Source organism: Lepidochelys kempii, chromosome 7 (assembly GCF_965140285.1).
Source record: "Lepidochelys kempii isolate rLepKem1 chromosome 7, rLepKem1.hap1, whole genome shotgun sequence".
Taxonomy (NCBI): Eukaryota; Metazoa; Chordata; order Testudines; family Cheloniidae; genus Lepidochelys; species Lepidochelys kempii.
The window spans coordinates 22,394,063-22,411,754 of NC_136386.1; the positions used below are offsets into that span (position 1 = coordinate 22,394,063).

The 17,692-nt window shown below is 55.5% G+C and overlaps 1 protein-coding gene across 3 annotated transcripts in view; it reads right to left on the reverse strand.

Annotated features, from left to right (window-relative positions):
- PLXNA1 (plexin A1) overlaps window positions 1-17,692 on the reverse strand; it is a 267,177-nt gene that overhangs the window by 52,999 nt on the left and 196,486 nt on the right. For all 3 annotated transcript variants that reach the window (XM_073351345.1, XM_073351346.1, XM_073351347.2), the window contains 8 exons: window positions 11,031-11,182; window positions 9,825-9,945; window positions 8,997-9,133; window positions 7,859-8,026; window positions 6,317-6,410; window positions 5,170-5,409; window positions 4,092-4,235; window positions 765-999 (listed from right to left, as the gene is read on the reverse strand). In XM_073351345.1, the coding sequence (XP_073207446.1) occupies window positions 765-999; window positions 4,092-4,235; window positions 5,170-5,409; window positions 6,317-6,410; window positions 7,859-8,026; window positions 8,997-9,133; window positions 9,825-9,945; window positions 11,031-11,182 (1,291 nt within the window). The remainder of the gene's footprint in view (window positions 1-764; window positions 1,000-4,091; window positions 4,236-5,169; window positions 5,410-6,316; window positions 6,411-7,858; window positions 8,027-8,996; window positions 9,134-9,824; window positions 9,946-11,030; window positions 11,183-17,692) is intronic.

The following is a 17,692-nucleotide window of genomic DNA, read 5'->3' on the forward strand; positions in this document are numbered from 1 at the left end:
GGCAAGGTCCCTGTAGATCAGGAGCACAAGGCCAGTACTGGGATGAGAGGGCAGATTTATCAGCCTGTTCTGGGTGTGGTGAGTTAGCATGTGCCGTAGGCGAGCATGAAGCTTTGCAAGCAGACATGGTGCTTGCAGAGCTAGATACTAGGGGATATGAAAGAGAAGGGAGCAAATAGGAAATACTTGTTCAGCAAAGACCCTTGTGCCATAAAACCAGGATGGTGCATCGCAAGGTACTGTGCTGTCACTGTGGTGAGACCATGCAGCAGCCCTGTGTCATATACAGGGGGAATCCTTGTCCCACACTGGGATCAATTTTATCCCACAATGGGACCAGACAAGGTGCAGACACATCAAGAGCCAGAACAAGCCGTGGCAGGATAGGGACCTGCTGCCTGCAAATGCACACGCAGCAACCTATGGGAATGCAGATGCAGCCAGGGAAAGGACCCAACAATGCTGCAGAGGATGGGGGCTTTCAAGGGAGTCTCTGTAGAAATGAGCCTGCCTGCCTGCACGCACATGGACACCAATACCCTGAACATCTGACCTGGGGGGTTTTGGCTGAGGGATCATGGATGTCCATGATACTGCTACCTCCTTCACCAAACGGTAGGGTGTGAACAGAGAGTCTTGGAGCAAACACAAGAGGGGAAACCAATGACCCAGAGGCAGCAGAGCTGGCAAGACAGGTGAAGGGGTTGACGGATGGGGACAGGCTGAAGCTGGGAAGCCTTGGGGAGAGAAGCAGAGAGACTCACCCTCCTTGCACTCCAAGGCCACGCGGGACTCCAGGTTGTCCATCTGCAGCTGCAGGCGTTTCAGGGTGCGGTCAGCGTCCCGGGACTTGCGCTTGTAGGCGATGAGGACAATGATGATGATGAGCAGAAGGAGGCCGCCCCCACCGCCGATCCCGATGATGGCAGGCAGTGTCAGGAGGCTGTCCGAGTAGATCTGCAGCGTCCCCGGGGAGAACTCAAACCCTCCAGCCTTGATCTGAGCCACATGGGAGGGAAAGAGCTTCACATTAGGGCCAAGGGGTGGGCAGTGGCTCACCTCCCTGCTGAGAGGGCTCTGTGAACCCTTCTTCCACCCACCTGCCACCCTACAGGCTGGGGGTGAAATACAAAGAGAGAACTGCAGGGTCCCCGGCCGACTCTCATATGCCCCATAATGCATCTGGGGACAGGAGGGTTTTGCAGCTGGGTGAGTCAGGGAGACTTCCCATTGGCATGGGGAAGAGATCAAAAGCAGGTTTAGCTCAGGGGGTGCAGGTCAAGGTGCCTCTCCTAACTGAGGCAGGTTATCATCAGAAGGGTTTTGCCAGCTGGCAAGGGGCAGGGGGGGCCTGTCACCCTCACTGGAGCTCATCAGTCCCCCATGACATCCCCATGAGCCAACTAGGGAAATGTGGTCTAGGTGAAATGACTATCAGGGGGTGCACAATGGAGGTTGAAAAGCCATACTCAAGAGTAGTTATCAGTGGTTCACTGTCACTGGGCGGGGTATCTAGTGGAGTGTGACAGGAGTCTGTTCTGGGTCCGGGACCGTTCCATATTTTCATTAGTGACTTGGATAATGAAGGAGAGAGTACGCGTATAAAATCCGCAGCTGACACCAAGCTGGGAGGGGTGAAAAAGGCTAATCTCATTCTGGGTGAATTAACTGGAGTGTTTATGTAAGACGGGGAAGGTGATTGTCCCACTCTACTTAGCCCTGGGGAGGCCTCAGCTGGAGTCCTTCCAGGCACCACACTTTAAGAAAGGTGTGGATAAATTGGAGAGTCCAGGGGAGAGCAAAAAAAATGATCAAAGGTTTAGAAAACCAGACCTGTGAGGAAAGGTTAAAAAAGCTGGGCAGGCTGAGGGGGGACCTGATAGCCACCTCCGCACCCGTCAAAGGCTGTTATACAGAGGACTGTGATCAATTGTTCTCTGTGTCCACTGAGGGTAAGACAAGAAGTAAGAGGCTTAATCTGCAGCCAGGGAGATTTATGTTAGATATTGGGGGAAAACGTCTAACTCTAAGGGTAGTTAAACTCTGGAACAGGCTTCCAAGGAGCCTATCCCTGTCACTGGAGATTTTTCAGAATAGGTTGGCCAAACACCTGTTGGGATGGGCTAGGTTTACTTAGTCCTGCCTCAGTGCAGTAGGCCGGACTAGATGACCTCTTGAGGTTCATTCCAGGCCTACATTTCTATGATTCCCTCCTTAAACGGGGGGTGGGGGTGGCGAACCTCCCTTCCTCTTCCTTACAGGGGAGGAGGTGCATGCTGGAATGGGGTTCTCAGAAAGCAGGGACCCCCAGACCGCAGGATCTCTGTGTCCACACAAGTGGCAAGTGTCCAAGGTGTGTAATAGGAAGGTCAGATCATTATCATGCCAGCCTGGGCTGAGCCCAGTGAGGAAAGCGAACCCTCACTTCCGAGGGGCATTGACACCAGAAGGTAGCGACCCTGTGGTCTGGAGGAAGCCATGGGCCAGGCCGCAGAGGGCTACAGTGCGAGGGGCTTGTCCGAGCGCACGTAGAGCTTTAATGGGATGCAGAAGACATGCTGGTGTGTTGTCAGCACCTGTGAGGAGCAGGCAGCGAGTTTGATGTCTCATTCAGACAACATTACAGTAACAGATGGGATGTAAAGTGAGTTCCCTGATGGATGAGAAGCCTGGGGGGACCGTTCTGGGTCCCTTTCAAATACACAAGGCTGCACGGAGACCCTGAGTGCCGCTGCTGCTGAGCTACAACCTGACAAAGAATCTTACTTAAAGCTAACCCAGGGGCTGGGGGAAGTGAGGGGGGTGGAAACCCTTTGACCATATGGCTCAGACGAGTCTCCCGCGGCCAGTCGGGAAGGAACCTAGCCGGCAGGTCCAGCCAGGCCCACCCAGATTGTGGGTTACAATGGAGCGCGCTCATGGCAGGGCTGGATGGAGCACTCAGCCACTCTGAACAGACTACTGGGGGTAGGGGACTGAGCAATAGGGAGGCAGGCAGCCAGGGGCTCCTCCCAGCAGATCTAAGCCCCTGCATGTGCACATAATCCGGTGTTGATGAGCTCTTACCCGACAGGGACCAGTGGCCAGCTGGCGCCAGGCAGGGGGCGAAAGGGGAAGGGCTCCTGCATGCTCTCCAATGTACGCCAGAAGGGGATTAACCCCCTCGGTCTCCAGCCACTGCCCCCTTGATCAGTAAAAGGGGATCTTAATGTCCCAGGCTGAACATGAGCTACTGCTGGGCACACCATGGTGTGTGGTCAGACTGCGCTGCCCCCAAAGCGACCATCGGTGAGCACCGTGCCAGACCAGACGCTTTGGGAGGCCCCCAGGAAACAAGGATCTTTACAGAGCCCAGTGCTCTAGCCCGCAGAGGAACAGCACACCAGCAATGCACTCAGCTTAACAGGCTACTCTGTCCCTCATTGCAGCATGGGCTGAGCCAGAGGGGAATGACCCTGGGGACAGGGCTGGAATTCAGCAGGGCCCCATGCAGGAGGGGATTGAGGGCTGGGGTATGGCAGGGTGCTATGAGGGAGGGGGTTGGGGTACGGCAAGGTCACATGCAGGAAAGAGTTGGGGCTGAGGTACAGCAGGGTGCCATGCAAGAGGGGTTTGGGGTACAGCAGAGCCCCATGCAGGAGGAGGTAGGGGATCAGCATGTCAGCCCATGCCCCACCCTACACACACACACACACACACACACAACACATACACACTTGCTGTCAATGGCAGAGCTGTGCTTCTTGGTAACTTGGGGTACTTTTACGATTGGACACCACAAGGCAGGTTCCCGGTGCTGTGTGCACGCTGCTGCCTGGGGGACTCCCCTGGGGTGTTGCTACAGACCGTGCTCCCAGCAGGGGTGGGGAAATGCAGCTATCATTGCCTCAGAACTCAGGTGGGACCCGACAAGGATTGATAAACGATATCCCATCTCTGATGTGGAGCTGGAGGCTGTTTGTCTCGGGCCCCACCACACAAGGCTTGTTCAGCGGGAAGAACAAGTGCCCAGTGCATGGCATGGTGCAGTCCTGGCAACACCTGCAAGGATGCCAGGGCCCAAAGAGGCCGGTCTCGGTGGTTAGCATTACCGTGACTTTGTGCTGTCCCGTGAGGTTCGGCGACTCGCACAAGAGCTGGGTCTCGGAGACTGTCAGGGCGCAGGGAGTGTCACCAATCAGCACCGTGTAGTTCAGCCGGGAGTTACCAGCAGCCGGCGGGAGCAGGTTCCGGCCCTTTAAGGGAACAAGGAGTGAGATCATTAGCTCTCCCGCAGATGGATTCTCCCATCACCAAGCAAATTCTCTCCCTCAGCCTTCTAACCCCAGGGAGAGCAGGAGGCTGCAGGGATCCTTCTGCTCCCCCTTAGTCCTTGATAAAGGTCCAACAAGAAGTGAAGGAGGAGTGGGAATCTGAGCCAGGGAAATACAAAGAAGATGCACCCAGAATGGGCCAAACTCAGGGGGCACGCTCCCTGATTGCAGTGCAGTTACCTCAGGGATGACTTTGTCCCTGAGCTCTGAGAGGAGGGACGCCCCTCCCACCCATGGAGACACACGGTTAACCAGGGAGTGCCCTCGTCTCAAACACTCCACGGCCCTTCTGCAAGGCTCTAAGGTGCCACATACCCACTCGCCCCATGGGGATATTTAAACTGGGGCTTCGTAATCTGGGGAGCACCACCCCCTGGTGCCAAGGGGTCCCAACCACCCTGCCCTTCCCATACTGCTGAGGGGAGGGAAGCAGTTTGGAAAAGGTTGAGACCCCCCTGATTTCCATCTCCGTGGAATACACTCCTTTGCCTACCTCCGGCACGCACAACCCCACTTCATCGGCCTTTACCAAGAGCCAGAAAGTCCCACCTGTCCTGCAGGCAGAGGGTCTGTAAGGACACAATGGGGTTCGATGGCTCTCCCATTGCAGGGCAGGGAATACCCCCCTTCCCCCACTTACCTGGCCGGCACCATCCATTTAACCCCCAAGAGACCAGCTGCTGGGCCAGCAGCTCTGAACTGAACTGGTCCATCCCATCCCTGTTTGAATTCTCTGACCTGCTGTACAGGTGCAGTGGGGAAATGCAGCTGGCCCAGGGCGGAAAAGGAAGCCAGAGATCTGGGGCTGCAATAGGGCAGCACAGGCAATGGTGGAGAAGAGCTGTGGGGGGCTTACCTTGAGGATAAGGGGAGAGCTGGGCTTGAGCTCCAGCATGCCAGAGGGGCTGAGGGGCTCGAAGACGGGGTCTGGATAATAGACGAAGTTGGTGGTATTAACAATCAGCAGCGCCTGGACATTATCCATGACAAAGCCAATCTCATCTGGGCGGTCACCGATCTCAGGGGGGCTCCGGGACGGGTTGTCGATGGATGGAGCGTAGCACAGTATGGTGGTGTCGTTGTAGACGGTGCAGTTCTACAGAGGAGACAAGGCACCAAGGCTGATCAGACCAGTCTCCCACCATCTCAGGCTGTGATACGGTCTGGTCTCACAAGCTAAGTTGGCTCAAGAGTAGTCAGTCCCAGGAGGGGAGACCCCCTGCAAGAAGTAGTTGTGCTGAATCTGTAAGGGGGCACTCTTCCCTCCAAATCACTCCCGAACCTAAGAGGTGCTGTGCTGTTGGAAGCCCTTATAACGGAGATGCAAAACCAAAGTACTGAGCACTTGTGGCCAGTCAAAATCCAGAGGCGTTTTGCACAACAGCTGGTGCTGGGCCACACCCCATCCATAATCCCATCTTCTCACTGCTCCCAAGGGAAAAGGGATATAAAGTGGAGCCCCTATATCTTCCCTCACCACTTGGGCACTGCCTGTCAGTTCCCCCCGAACTGCCAGCGGGATACCGGATTCTTCTCCACTCCCTGTCCTAGACTGTAGTGTAGTGTTGCTATGCAAACACCTCATGTTCCATCCCAGAAGTGGCTGCATTTCAGTGCGGGGTGAGGAGACCCCTGTATGCATGGGGCCTGATTTTCAGAGAGTGGATGTAAGGAGAGACTGCCAGGGACTAGAGCTTTGCTGTCCCTGAGTCAGTACTATTTCTTCTTCCAAAGCACTTTCACGAAACAGCATCCAGTTCCCCACTCCTCTCCTTCTCCCCCACCAGTGACAGACCTGTTTTGGGCCCTCCCCAGGTGAGACCCAACTGGCTTGGTGTCTCTCTTCTAATGACTGAGACCATCAAGGTCACAGAGGTACACAGGGGAGGTGGCAGGACATGCTTTTCACTGGTGTCCTGCATGGAAGCAATGAGATAGGACTCCTTGCCCTCCCTTCCCCAACCAGGCATGGGGCCTCCCCAGACAGCCAGAGATCTACTTACGTTCTCCCTCTCAGCGCTGCTGTACTTGGCACGGATCCTAGGCTCTTTGATGGTGGCCAGGTTGGTGCCTGTCACAGTCAGCAACGTCCCACCGCTAGGAGGCGCAGAGAGGAAGGAGTTAGGAGAGGCTACTCTGGCACAGGGTACCCAGGCATTGGTGAAGGTGGGCACATGCCATCGCTGCTTATCTTGGAACCTGTCCCATCCTGTATGTAACATGAAGCCCTAGAGACTCGCTTGTAAAACTGGAATATGGGGTTGTCCCTCCCAATTCCAGTCTGGACACATCCAAACAACCCACCAGCACGGGCCAATGGTGCCACGCTGGCTTCTGTCCATGCAGCAGGACCAGCTGACTTCCACCTTCAGCCGCCTCGGCAGATCGGCCAGAGGCTTCCATTTGAAACAACATCGCCCCTGTGGACCACTCCCATAGCACTTACCAATTGCCACCTCCGGGCAAGCGGAGCACCGAGAGCACAGCACAGAGCCTGGCTGCTTTGGGCAAGTTTTCTGCTGTGCCTATCGGCTTCATGCTGCTGGAAGGTCCTGGGTTTGCAGTCCTGGCGACTGCAGATCTCTGCAAGCTCACAAACCAGCTACAGCAGGCTGCCATAGGGCAAGCTTCCCTCCGCCACAGACCTCTGGGATGTGTGGGAAGTTCAGTCTCCAGGGGCACACTCAAGCCTTGGCCTCTCTGCTGAGGCTGCCACCATGGAGCCGATTGGGGGTGGGTTCTGGAACATGTACACCTGCCTACCAAGGAGCGAGACCCTCCCACCCCGTCTCAACACAGGTCCCCGAAGCGGCAGCAGCTGAGAACGTCCAGGGTACATTCCGACTGGCAACCTCCCTTAGCCATCCAGTGAGACCCAGAGGAGTGTGGGAGTCAGAAATGGAAAAGCCCCAGGAGAGTCCACCCAAGTATGTTCCGGGGGCCAGACAGAGCGTTCTCTGGGTCTTTGCTTGAAATGCCCCAGAGCAGCAGGGCTTCCACCCAGGCCTTTTGGGGAGCCTATTTCACAGCCAGGCTCCAGGAGGGCCGATGGCATGTGCAGTTTAATCAAGTCCTTACCTTCTGCTCCAGCCAATTCAAGCTTTTTAACAGCACATGTAAACCCTTCAGAAATACTTTCATGTTATTCCCTGCAGCCAAATGCCAGGCTGAAAGCCCTTTCCTCTTCCGCTCCCTGCCAGTCTAAGCGCTGCAATCCCAGGAGTGCGCTGAGACCAGGTACCACACCGGGCACCCCTGGCTACTCCTGCTTTCCTCCCAGTGCTCTGGAGCGTGTCCAGTATCCAGCCCTCCAATGGCCTACTGCGGCAGCGCCCAGAGGCCCTGGTCAGGATGGGAGCCCAGGTCTATGAGGCGCTGTACAGACATATCAGAGGCACAATCCCTGCTCAGAAGAGCTGTGCTAGGGCCCCACCTCTCTTGTATACTCAGCATATGCTCACACCTGCTAGGGCTCATGGGTAACTCCTCCTTCCCCCTCAGTCCACCCTGGTGAGCATGAGGCTCCCTGACCCCTGCAGATTTACCTGTTGATGCTCCACTCTGGGTCTATCTTCTGGATGGTGGGGTCCTCTGTGTAATTGTACTTCACATCGGGGTTGCTCAGCTCAGCCCGGTTGATATTGATGAGGATGGGTGACCCACCAGGGCTCTGGCCTGGTGGCGTCCGGCACCGGATCTCCCGGGCGTTCCTCCTGGGGACAAGGCAGAAGAGCCATCAGATACTGAGGAGGCTCTGAGCATCTCTGGCTATGGGGAGGGGCAGGACAGCATCTCCCCCCGGGCTGCACCTTGAGCGTCAGACTCTATTTCATGGTTACCAGCCCTCGCGGGCACCCTCCACCTCCTCCTACCCCAGAGGTGGGTACAGCAGTCAGTGATAGAGGCGGGACACAGAAAGCCACCAGCCCAGTTGTGCAGGTGCCACAACAGTGTTGGAGAGCACCCCCTTGTCAGTTCAAAACACAACTTCACCATAAGCCACGGGACATCTGGGCTGGGGAGTTTCTGGCAATCAGAGAGGGAGCTCTGTGGGGTGTCCAGGACAGCCTCATCAATGCAAGCCCTCCTCAGTTCCAGCCACAGCCTCCAGCTGGGGTGCACTTTGGAACCTGCCGACACATCTTCTGGTCCCACCAGCCTTGGGCAAGCCCAGTGGAAACAGCTCCCGAGGCACTGCCCTCTGTCTCTACCCATCTCCCTGCCTTCCCCCGGGGAAGTGCTGGTGAAATTGTCAGTTAACAGAGAGAAAAATAAAACAAAAGGCAGCAGGAGAAGCCAGCACAGCTCCCGACCGTTCCCCAACGCGCGACTGCTGCAAACAGCAGCGATTAGGGTTGATAACCAGTAATTACCACAGGAAAATATTTAAAGAGCCGCTCCATTATCATCCCTAATCTAAAAATTATCCACTTCATGCCTCAGGGCTTTGTGATTTTAGAGACAAAATCCTCATTCTTTGGTCTCTTTCAGGATCCTTGGAAATACAAAAGCCAGGATTTCAAGGGAGAAATTCTACAGGAACCTGGCAAAGGCACCTCACTCCAGAACTTCGTTACACCCCAGACATGGCTGTGGGTCCACTCCCCATCCTCTCCGCACAGCCCAGGGATCATACCTGATTCTTCAGCCCGCCCCAGCGATCCCCTGTCCATGGAACCCTACCAAGAAAAGACACACTGTCGTCCCCCGATGGTCACTGTGACATCACTGCCCGCATTGAGGTGGTTGCCCTCAATGCTAATCCAGGTGCCCCCAGAGAGGGGACCCCGAGCCGGAGTCACACGGTAGAAAGTGGGCGTCTGTCAAGAGAAAGCAACAAATCCAGCAATTCAAGCGTGAGCAGCAAATGACAACGTGCAAAGCCAGAAGCTGAGGGCGAAGGGGGCAGCTGCTATCAGAGCAAGATGTGTAGGAGGTGGGAAGTAGCTGTCGGACAGCAACAACGCACTGAAGTTTAGGGCAGGTGTCTTGAGGGATCCCATACCCCGCTGAAACTGCAGAGGTTTTAGAGAGGCAGAGCAGGTAGCCGAGTTTTGACCAGGACACCCAACTCTTGCCAAGAACACCCTGGGATCTAGAGTGACCAGCAGAAAGGAACCTGTTTTTTCTTTCCAGCTGAAAAACGGTGCTTCCAAGCAGCAAAGTGTCAACTCAGAGCAAGACGCATTGTGTCTGGAATTACCGGCTCTGCTTCCCGGAGTGTCTGGGTCTTCCTAGGTCTCCCACCCAAGTCCAGAACCAGCCCATCCCTACTTAGCTTGGGAGAACTGACAAGGTTGTAAACCAAGGTGGGCTCACTGCAGGCTTCAAACTGGGAAGATGATTACATAATTCCCCCATGTCCACCCCTCCTCCCCACTCCCCAGAGATTTACTTCTATGGGCTCTGGTGCCCCTGGGAGGGAGGGGCATTGGTAACTACAGGGCAAGGGGAGGCAGACATGCTGGCAGCCAGAAGGAGAGAGTGGTGGATAATACTGTATAACCTTACCACAAACGTGAAGCTTTTGGGGGATGTGGCCCTGTAGCTGGGGGAGCAGTCCCTGATGCACACCTCCACACGGGCATCGTGCGCTCGGCCTGGGCTGGCGTCTCCGATCTCACACACAATTCTAGGGGAAGCAGGAAAGGAGGTCTTAGCGCATTTCCCATGGTGGGGCTGCTCCGCAGAGCTACACATGGATGCCCTGGAGCAGAGGGGTTGGGGAGCCGAGGGCTGGCTGGGCTGGGTGTGCATGTCTCCTGGAAGAGCAGCTGCCATGGTAGCTAGACTAGACTAGACTAGTCTAGTCTAGCTTGACTAGAGGGTCATGACTAATTTTGCACAGCTCTTTCCTTGCCACTTGGCCCTGTATTCTGATAGGCTGTTATGATTCACACGATTCAGTCCATGGAGAAGCAGGAAGTTACGGCTCCCAGCAGTATGTGCTTGGAGGGGAAGGGAAGGGACAGTCCAGCACTGATCAGCTGTCAATGGAGTAGACCTCCTGGCTGCCAAGGAGCTCCATGTGAGCACAAGGACATGTGGAGATCTTCCCCAGAGAGCCCATGTCCCCTCGTCGCCTCTGTCCACAGCAAGCAGAGCCGTCCGCTGGCTCTCTCCGACTGTTCAGGTTAGCCCTTCACTGCCACCCAGCCCAGGGACAGGCCTGGGGGCTCATGGGACCAGAAGAGCTGTTCTCACCAAGAGACTGTGTCAGGGTTTAGATGCCCCAGGACACAGGCAGGCCCGTTTCCCTGATGACTTGCTGTGGTGGTGAACCAGTTATCAGGGAGAGCTAATGCTCAACCTCGCTGCTTAACTGCCCTTTCCAGCCCTGCTCCCAGCCAACTGCGAGGCTGGACGTGCTCAGACAGCAGCGGGTGTCAGAGTGGGGTCGACAGCTCTCCGCTGATCGAGATCACAGCTCTAGGTGAGGAAGGCAGCAGGGGACACTAGGGCCAGTCTAGAACTGGCCAGCGTGGCCTGCAGGCTGGGTGGGTTTGCAGCTGCCATCTCTCTGCACTGGCTGTGCATGGGCTTTGCCCCTCTCTGCTCCAGCTCAGTGCCCCAGTGTTAACACCAGCTCACAGCAGCGAGGGTGAGCGCTCCCACTCAGAACACGTGAACCCCTCCAACCTGGAGTGGGGATGTGGGGCGCCATCTCTGGCTACCAGACCAGGGTATCTGACCGCCCCCTGCCAGTTGGGCACTTACTGCTCAGCGCTGATGTACTCGCTCTCGATGGGAATGCACATCACTTTGCCGACCCGCACTCCCAAGCGCACATCCTCAAACTTCAGGCCTAGGTTCTCTCCGGTGATGGTCAGACGGGTCCCTCCCTGCCTGGGGCCCGTCTCAGGTGACAGCTGAGAGAGAGCAAAGCAAAGCTTGACTTGGAGGCAGCAAGAGGACAGGGAGAGAGCACTCTGGCCAAGGGTACACGGGCAAACACTTTGGGCTATGATAAGGGCCCAGGGATTCTTACTGCCCACACAGAGCAGAACAGGCCTGGGCTCCCCCGAAAGCCCCACAGACGGTAAGCTGCCTGGCACTTCGGTTATCTGCCTCAGGTGGCGGAGCAGTGGAGTCCACCCTGCTGGGATCTGAATGTGTGGCTCCAAGGAATCTGGGTCTTTCAAGGCACTGAGCCACCCCCTCTAACTCACAGGAACTCTGCACACGCCCACAAGTGCCTGCTGATGCATAAGCACAGGCCCAGCCACAGGGACAGCCATGGAAGAGGCAGGCCTGCCTGGCCTTCAGGCAGATCACGAACTCTCTGGAATCAGGACCACACCCGGCCAGAGGACCAGCTCCACTATACTCCTGCTGCCCTGGCAAGATCAACAGAAGCCCTGCAGGGAGGCTGCTGCCCCAAAGGCGATGGACGCTAACCCCTTCCCCACTGCCACCCCTCTCAACAAACAAAGCCTGAGCTGGTGCCAGCTGGGGAGAGAAGGGAGGTCCCAACTTTGAGACGCGCCTCATTTAGCAGGATGATTCCCAATAAAGCAGACAGGTGTGGCCTGACAAAAGCCGGCACGATGACGGATGAGCAAAGAGGCGCAGGCCCGCCACTGCTGCTAACAAGGTAATTATGAGCAATTTTACACCAGATTTCACTGGCCCCAGCGCTCAGCACACACCTGCAGGCACTAAACAGAATTAATGGGAGAGCACTGTGCTCCCATGCCAGGGGCTGGGTCATTGGCAACACGGAGCCTGGGGAACGGGGGGGCAGGAGGAGGCTGCCCCGGCAATGCCCATGGGCAGTGGATTATTAGAATGATGCCAGTGGGGAGCAAGCTGGCGCGTTCATACAGGGACAGCACCTTGACCCAAGAGCACGCATTTGACCTTCCCACACCACAGCGGGGAGCGCTGGGAGAGATCGTGGCGCTGTCCTTGACAGCCCCAGGTTGCTATGGAGAAGGCCTCAGTGCCGGAGCCAGCGCCTTCCTTTCAGTGAATTTCCTGATCGAAGTCATGGCTGGCCCTTTCCTCCCGCCTCGCCCCAAAGCCCATACCAGCTCTCTATGGGACTGCTGCAAAGCCAAGCTGGCCTAGGCTATCTGCATTCATGGCAAACCTGGCCTGCTGTAACCTTGGGTCTTGGATGCTTTATCAGCTGGGGATATCCCTCTCCCAGCGGTGGGCATCCATTTGCTAGACACAACTTCTCCCCAGCCAGGGACCAGAGCAGAGAGGAGCACAGGGAAGGAAGAGAACCAAGCAGTAGCCAGCCCTGCCTCAATGCATCCCAGCCGCGAGGAACTGTACCAATCTAGGAGCAACTTCAGTACGGCAATCTAGTTCCTCGCCACAGCAATGGCCACTGTAGGGTTACTTATCATCACCTAGCATTTGCACAGTTGCATCTCATCTTCAAAGTGCTCTGTAAACATCTCCGTGTACAACTAATGATGCTGTTCAGAACAAGTCCTAACTAATCACCCCCCACCGGGGCACAGGCTTGCTTCAGGTCAGTGGTAGAGCTGGTGACAAAACCCAGGAGTCCTGGCTCCCATTCCTGCACTCTGACTCACAGGCCGCGCCGCACGTTAACTCACAGCAGGCTCAGGGCAATCACACACCATGAGCCGGAATTTATACAACAGTAAAACCAATCTGGGCTTTGGGGTTTTGTTGTTTGCCTAAATTCAATCCAGCCCTCTGCTAAAGTCCCGGATCAGGACTCATTAAGGTAGCTGCAGCAGGCGATCAGATTTGTTCTCCCCTAAATTGGGCTCTGCTGGGGTGGTTGGCGAGAAACGACTGTTTGTTCGGCATTTTTAAATTAGTGTTAAAAGCTGCCCCAGCGTGTTAGATTCCTCCTCCTATGTGGTGAAACTGACAAGGACCGTGCAGGGGGGGAGCAACAACCCCGGGAAAGAGATGACACCGCTCGCACTGCTGCGCGGGTAGGTCACAGCTAAACAAGACACATGGGAGGGAGAGCTGCTCTCCCAAACTTCCCACCCCCAAGTTCCCACCCACCCCGGCTCCAGCCCTGACAAACAACATTGCTCTTCTGCTAATTGGTTTCACAGGGTCCTTTTACATAAACCAGCAACTGGCTCCTCTGAGCGCAAGATGAGTGCTTGCTCCTCGGACCTGCCAGCCAGAGCGGGTGCAGGGGCTGCCAGTGGCAGAGAACAGGGTGCAGGGCAGGCCTGCTGGCTGGTAAATCATTCCTAAGGGGACAGCCCAGCTCAGTTCCGTACTGGGTCCCCTCTTGTACTAAGCACTTATGTGCATGCCAGCTTGGAAGGCCCCTGCTCGTCAGGCTAGAGAAAGAGGATCTGTTTGCAGAGATGCTGGGAGCACAGAATCACTCACATCCAGTGTCAGGGTCACCATCTCTCATCTAGGAGACAGCTGCCCCTGGGGAGAGGCTGCCCGGGCTATGCTGGCTGCAGCAGTACAGCATCCCCTCACCTCTTCCCATCACAATGCTGTGTCAGCACAAAACAACAGTACGTGACCACATGGGGCCAGACATTGCGATGCAGCGTTGCTACACAATGACTGGGTCCCCCAATACCAGACACAGAGAGATGTCCCCTCTGGGATCCCTCTGCCCCATGCTCTCATCCCCGGACAGCTGCTTGCATCTTCCTCAGGCTGGATGTCCTCTCAGCGCAGGAGTCACTGAGTGCAGCATGGGGGCTCTCCTAACTGCGCTCCCAGTCCCCGAAAAGCTCGATTCTAGCTCTGCTTTATATTGTGGGGGAGGTCTGTGTTAAATAATTGCAGCATTTCTGTGCACAGGCACGCTCCACCGTCACTGTGCAGTACCCACAGCTTTGTATAACTGTAGGACCTACAATAAGCGCAGCGGCTGAACACAACCAAACAATCACCAGTGATCCCCCCCTCTAACCACAGGCCCGAACAAAGATGAGCATACGCTGCAAGGGCAGATGATGATTGCTGATTGATTTATTTATGCAGGACCTAAAACTAGAGTGGCAATTTCTTAATTTATTTTTAATGATTTAGGGACAGAGAGACTGATATCAGGACCAGACAGCGGCAGCTAATTGGACGCAGCTTGTAGCCAGCCCATGCCACGTCTGATGCATTCAGCGTGAAAGGCGGAAGCCCGAATTCCTCAGTCAGACACTCAGTCCCTGAGGAAACCCCCCAAAGTCAGGGCCCATGTTTAGAGAACAGCCAGCCTATGGGTGCAGTGAGCCCCCTCCTCAGCAGAGGGCTGGGCAACACGAAGGGGAATGTTAAGGGCCAGATTTCAACATGCTCAGCATGCCCAGTTGGAGCCAGTTTTTCCAAAGCCCCTTATTTAAGTACCAAACGGGAGCTGAGCTCTTTGGGATCTCTGGCCCCAGCTGCAGGTGCAGACTCCTTTTGAGAATCCTGGCTTCACCGGTTACCCCTCTGCCCCTGAGAGGAGTTCTAGTCTAGGGCGGGGTATTTTTAAAGCTTCCCAGAACAGCACCGGCACATGGGTTCTTCCTCTGGATCTGCACAGTGGAGTCATCTGCACAAAAGATGTTTGACAAGGGGATCCCTGTTAGCCACAGCTGAGTTTCCCATACAGAACATCCCCATCTCTTCCACCTACCCAGCTGAGCCAACACCCCAGCAGCCTGGCAGTGCGCAGCCCCACCTGTGACTAGCTTGGCCTGAGGGCGAGGAGGCCTTGTTACAAGCCCATCCCTTGGGAGCTCCAGCTCAGTCAGGAATCCAGGCTGTTCTAGAAGCTGTAGCAGCACATTCCACTCTTGCGAGAGGGAAGCAGAGAAAGCTACAATCCACTGGCCTGCACGATTGCTGCTCCCACCAGGCAGAACAGGCCGGGGAGAGCCCACTTCCGGCACACAGAGTCTTGGCCGATGGCAGAAGTGCAGGCAGTAGCAGCTGGGTTGGCTGCCATTCAACGCAAACAGCCCTCGTGGCTTGAAAAGCACTTTCAGGTTTATGACCCTGCAGCGTTTCACCTTCCAGACACTTGGCAAATTTATTCCTTGACCTCTCTGAACTCACAGGGCCGTCCCCCTTTGCAATTTTAGGCAAAATTAGGGCTCATGAAATGACAGGCTGACAGGGCAAGTGATGGGCAAGCTTTTTCCTAACATAGCTCTGCCAAGGCACCTCACTTCTCACCTGCAGCGCTCCTAGTATTTCACTCCTGGCTCCCATTCCCTTCTCAGCGTGTCACTCTATCCTGACCTGCAGCACCCCGTTACCCCAGCAGACCCTGGGGCCCACCCACCACTCTGCCAATGCACCTCACTCTGACTCACAACAATCCCCGCTACCCCAGATCCCTGCCCCGCTCAGCACATCTCTGTCAACACCCCTTCATCCTGACCGGCTGCATCTACTGCTACTTAACCCAGAACCTCTCTGCAACAGGGGTTGCTAAGCGTGCCAGAAGCATGGGGTACTTTGCACTGTGCATGGATTGATGCCCACTGGTGAAGGAGACATCAAACTCACTTGGGTTTGCGACTTCCATGGAGATCTGAACTACATGGCACCCGGAGGTGTGAAGCAAAGACATCAAGCTCCAGTGTCCCCACTCCACACACACAGACCCCACAAGGAGACTGAGTGTCTAATGGTGTCGGCACCGGAAGCGGAGTCAGGAGAGCTAGTTCTATCCCAGCTCTGCCACTGATTCACTGTCTGACCCTGGGCAAGACACTGCCTCTCTCTGTGCCTCAGTTTCCCCATCTGTAATACAAGGAGAACGATACAGACCCAACTTAAGGGGGCTGACAGGCTGAATCCATTCATGCTTGCTAAGCACGCAGGGCTCCTGAGATGGACAGTGCCACAGGAGTCTGTGGGCATAGCCGTCATGCACCCGGCATTCTGGTGCTCTGGAGCCAATGGGGTGAGTGAGTGAGGCCCCCCCCATTATTTTTTCACTAACACAGTGCATGTCACCCAGTAATGCCGTGCCTAAGCACACCCTGCCCCCTCCCATCTCACAGGCTCCCCCTGTCCCGTGTGCAGCTTACTCCCTCCGCTCATCTGGACTGAATTCAACAAGCAAACTTTCACTGACCCCAGCCACCACTCCTCTCCGCCTGGCCAGGGATACATCAGAAGCAGGGTCCCCCAACCCCATCGCATCCGGGATGCCCGGGGCTGCGTACCAGCCACACAGCCTGATGCTATGAACTCGGGGCACTGCTCGCAGAGTGGGGCTTGCAGAGGAGATGGGAGAAGGTTTGCACAGGTGCGTGACTGGTTTCATGCTGGGGGGCTGAGAGATGGGGCAACAATGAAGCCAATGGGAACTTGGCCACTCACTTAGCGGCAGCAGGATCGGGCCCATGTGAGGTCACGTGAGATCAGGACAGGTATCTCTTCATATGCAGAACTGGCTTCAGATAGCTCAAAATAAGGTGACAGCTGGTCTCCTGGATGGCAGACTTACCATGAGGAGAGCAGAACTGGGGTTATTTCAGCCCTAAAGTGACTCCCAGGCAAATAGTAATCTACATACCACAATTCCAGGAACTCGCTGTGTGTCTCACTCTGAAACCTAAAATCTCTGTTGAGTCAGTATGACGCGATGGATACAGCTACAAGAATGGTTGAGAGCTCTTTTTGTTTAGAATATCCCCAGGTTCAATCATCACTGGGATGCATGGTTTGCTACCATCCAGTTTTTAAGTTCTCAGCCACTTTGGGCTTTTTTACACACGTGACTATGAATTACGTCCATGTGACAGCAGGACCTTTAGCTACTAGTACATAATCAACACGTTGGCCCTTCCAGCACCTACTAATCCAAGGAGCTCACCACCATTTAAAGACAGTAACAAAGCTTCCTAACCCCCTTAGAAGCAGGTCACTATCAGTAGCTGCATTTTACACATGGGGAAACTGAGGCACACCATGGTCTCAGAACATTTTCAGAAGGGTCTGCTAATTCTGGGTGCCTCAGTTATTGGGGCCCCAACATGGGACAACTTGGGCTTAATTTGCAGGTGTTGTGTGCACCTGCTGCTCCGACTGACTTCAACCGGAGTGACAGGAACACACCACTTCCTGAAAATCAGGCTCTAGTTGTCTCGAGCTGGGCACGCTCGAAAATGAAGGCCAAATGGCTCGCCAGCAAAGCCAATATGACTCCCGGTCCTGTGACATCTGAGTTCTCATGCGTGGGCGTCTCAGCATCAGCCTGGCCTTGTGTGATTCTAGAAGCATCAGTTACCAGGTCACCTTAGAACAGAGCTGCCAGGCCTTTGAAGTGCCCGTCCCTAGAGGGCTATGCTGGGATCCTCCCTGGCTGCCACACCCCAGAAAAGGGGCTCGACTGGAGAGCTCTCAGCACATTAGCTTGAGCTGGCAGGAAGAGAACTCCTGCTGGAACGGATGAGGAGGTGCATTTCCAG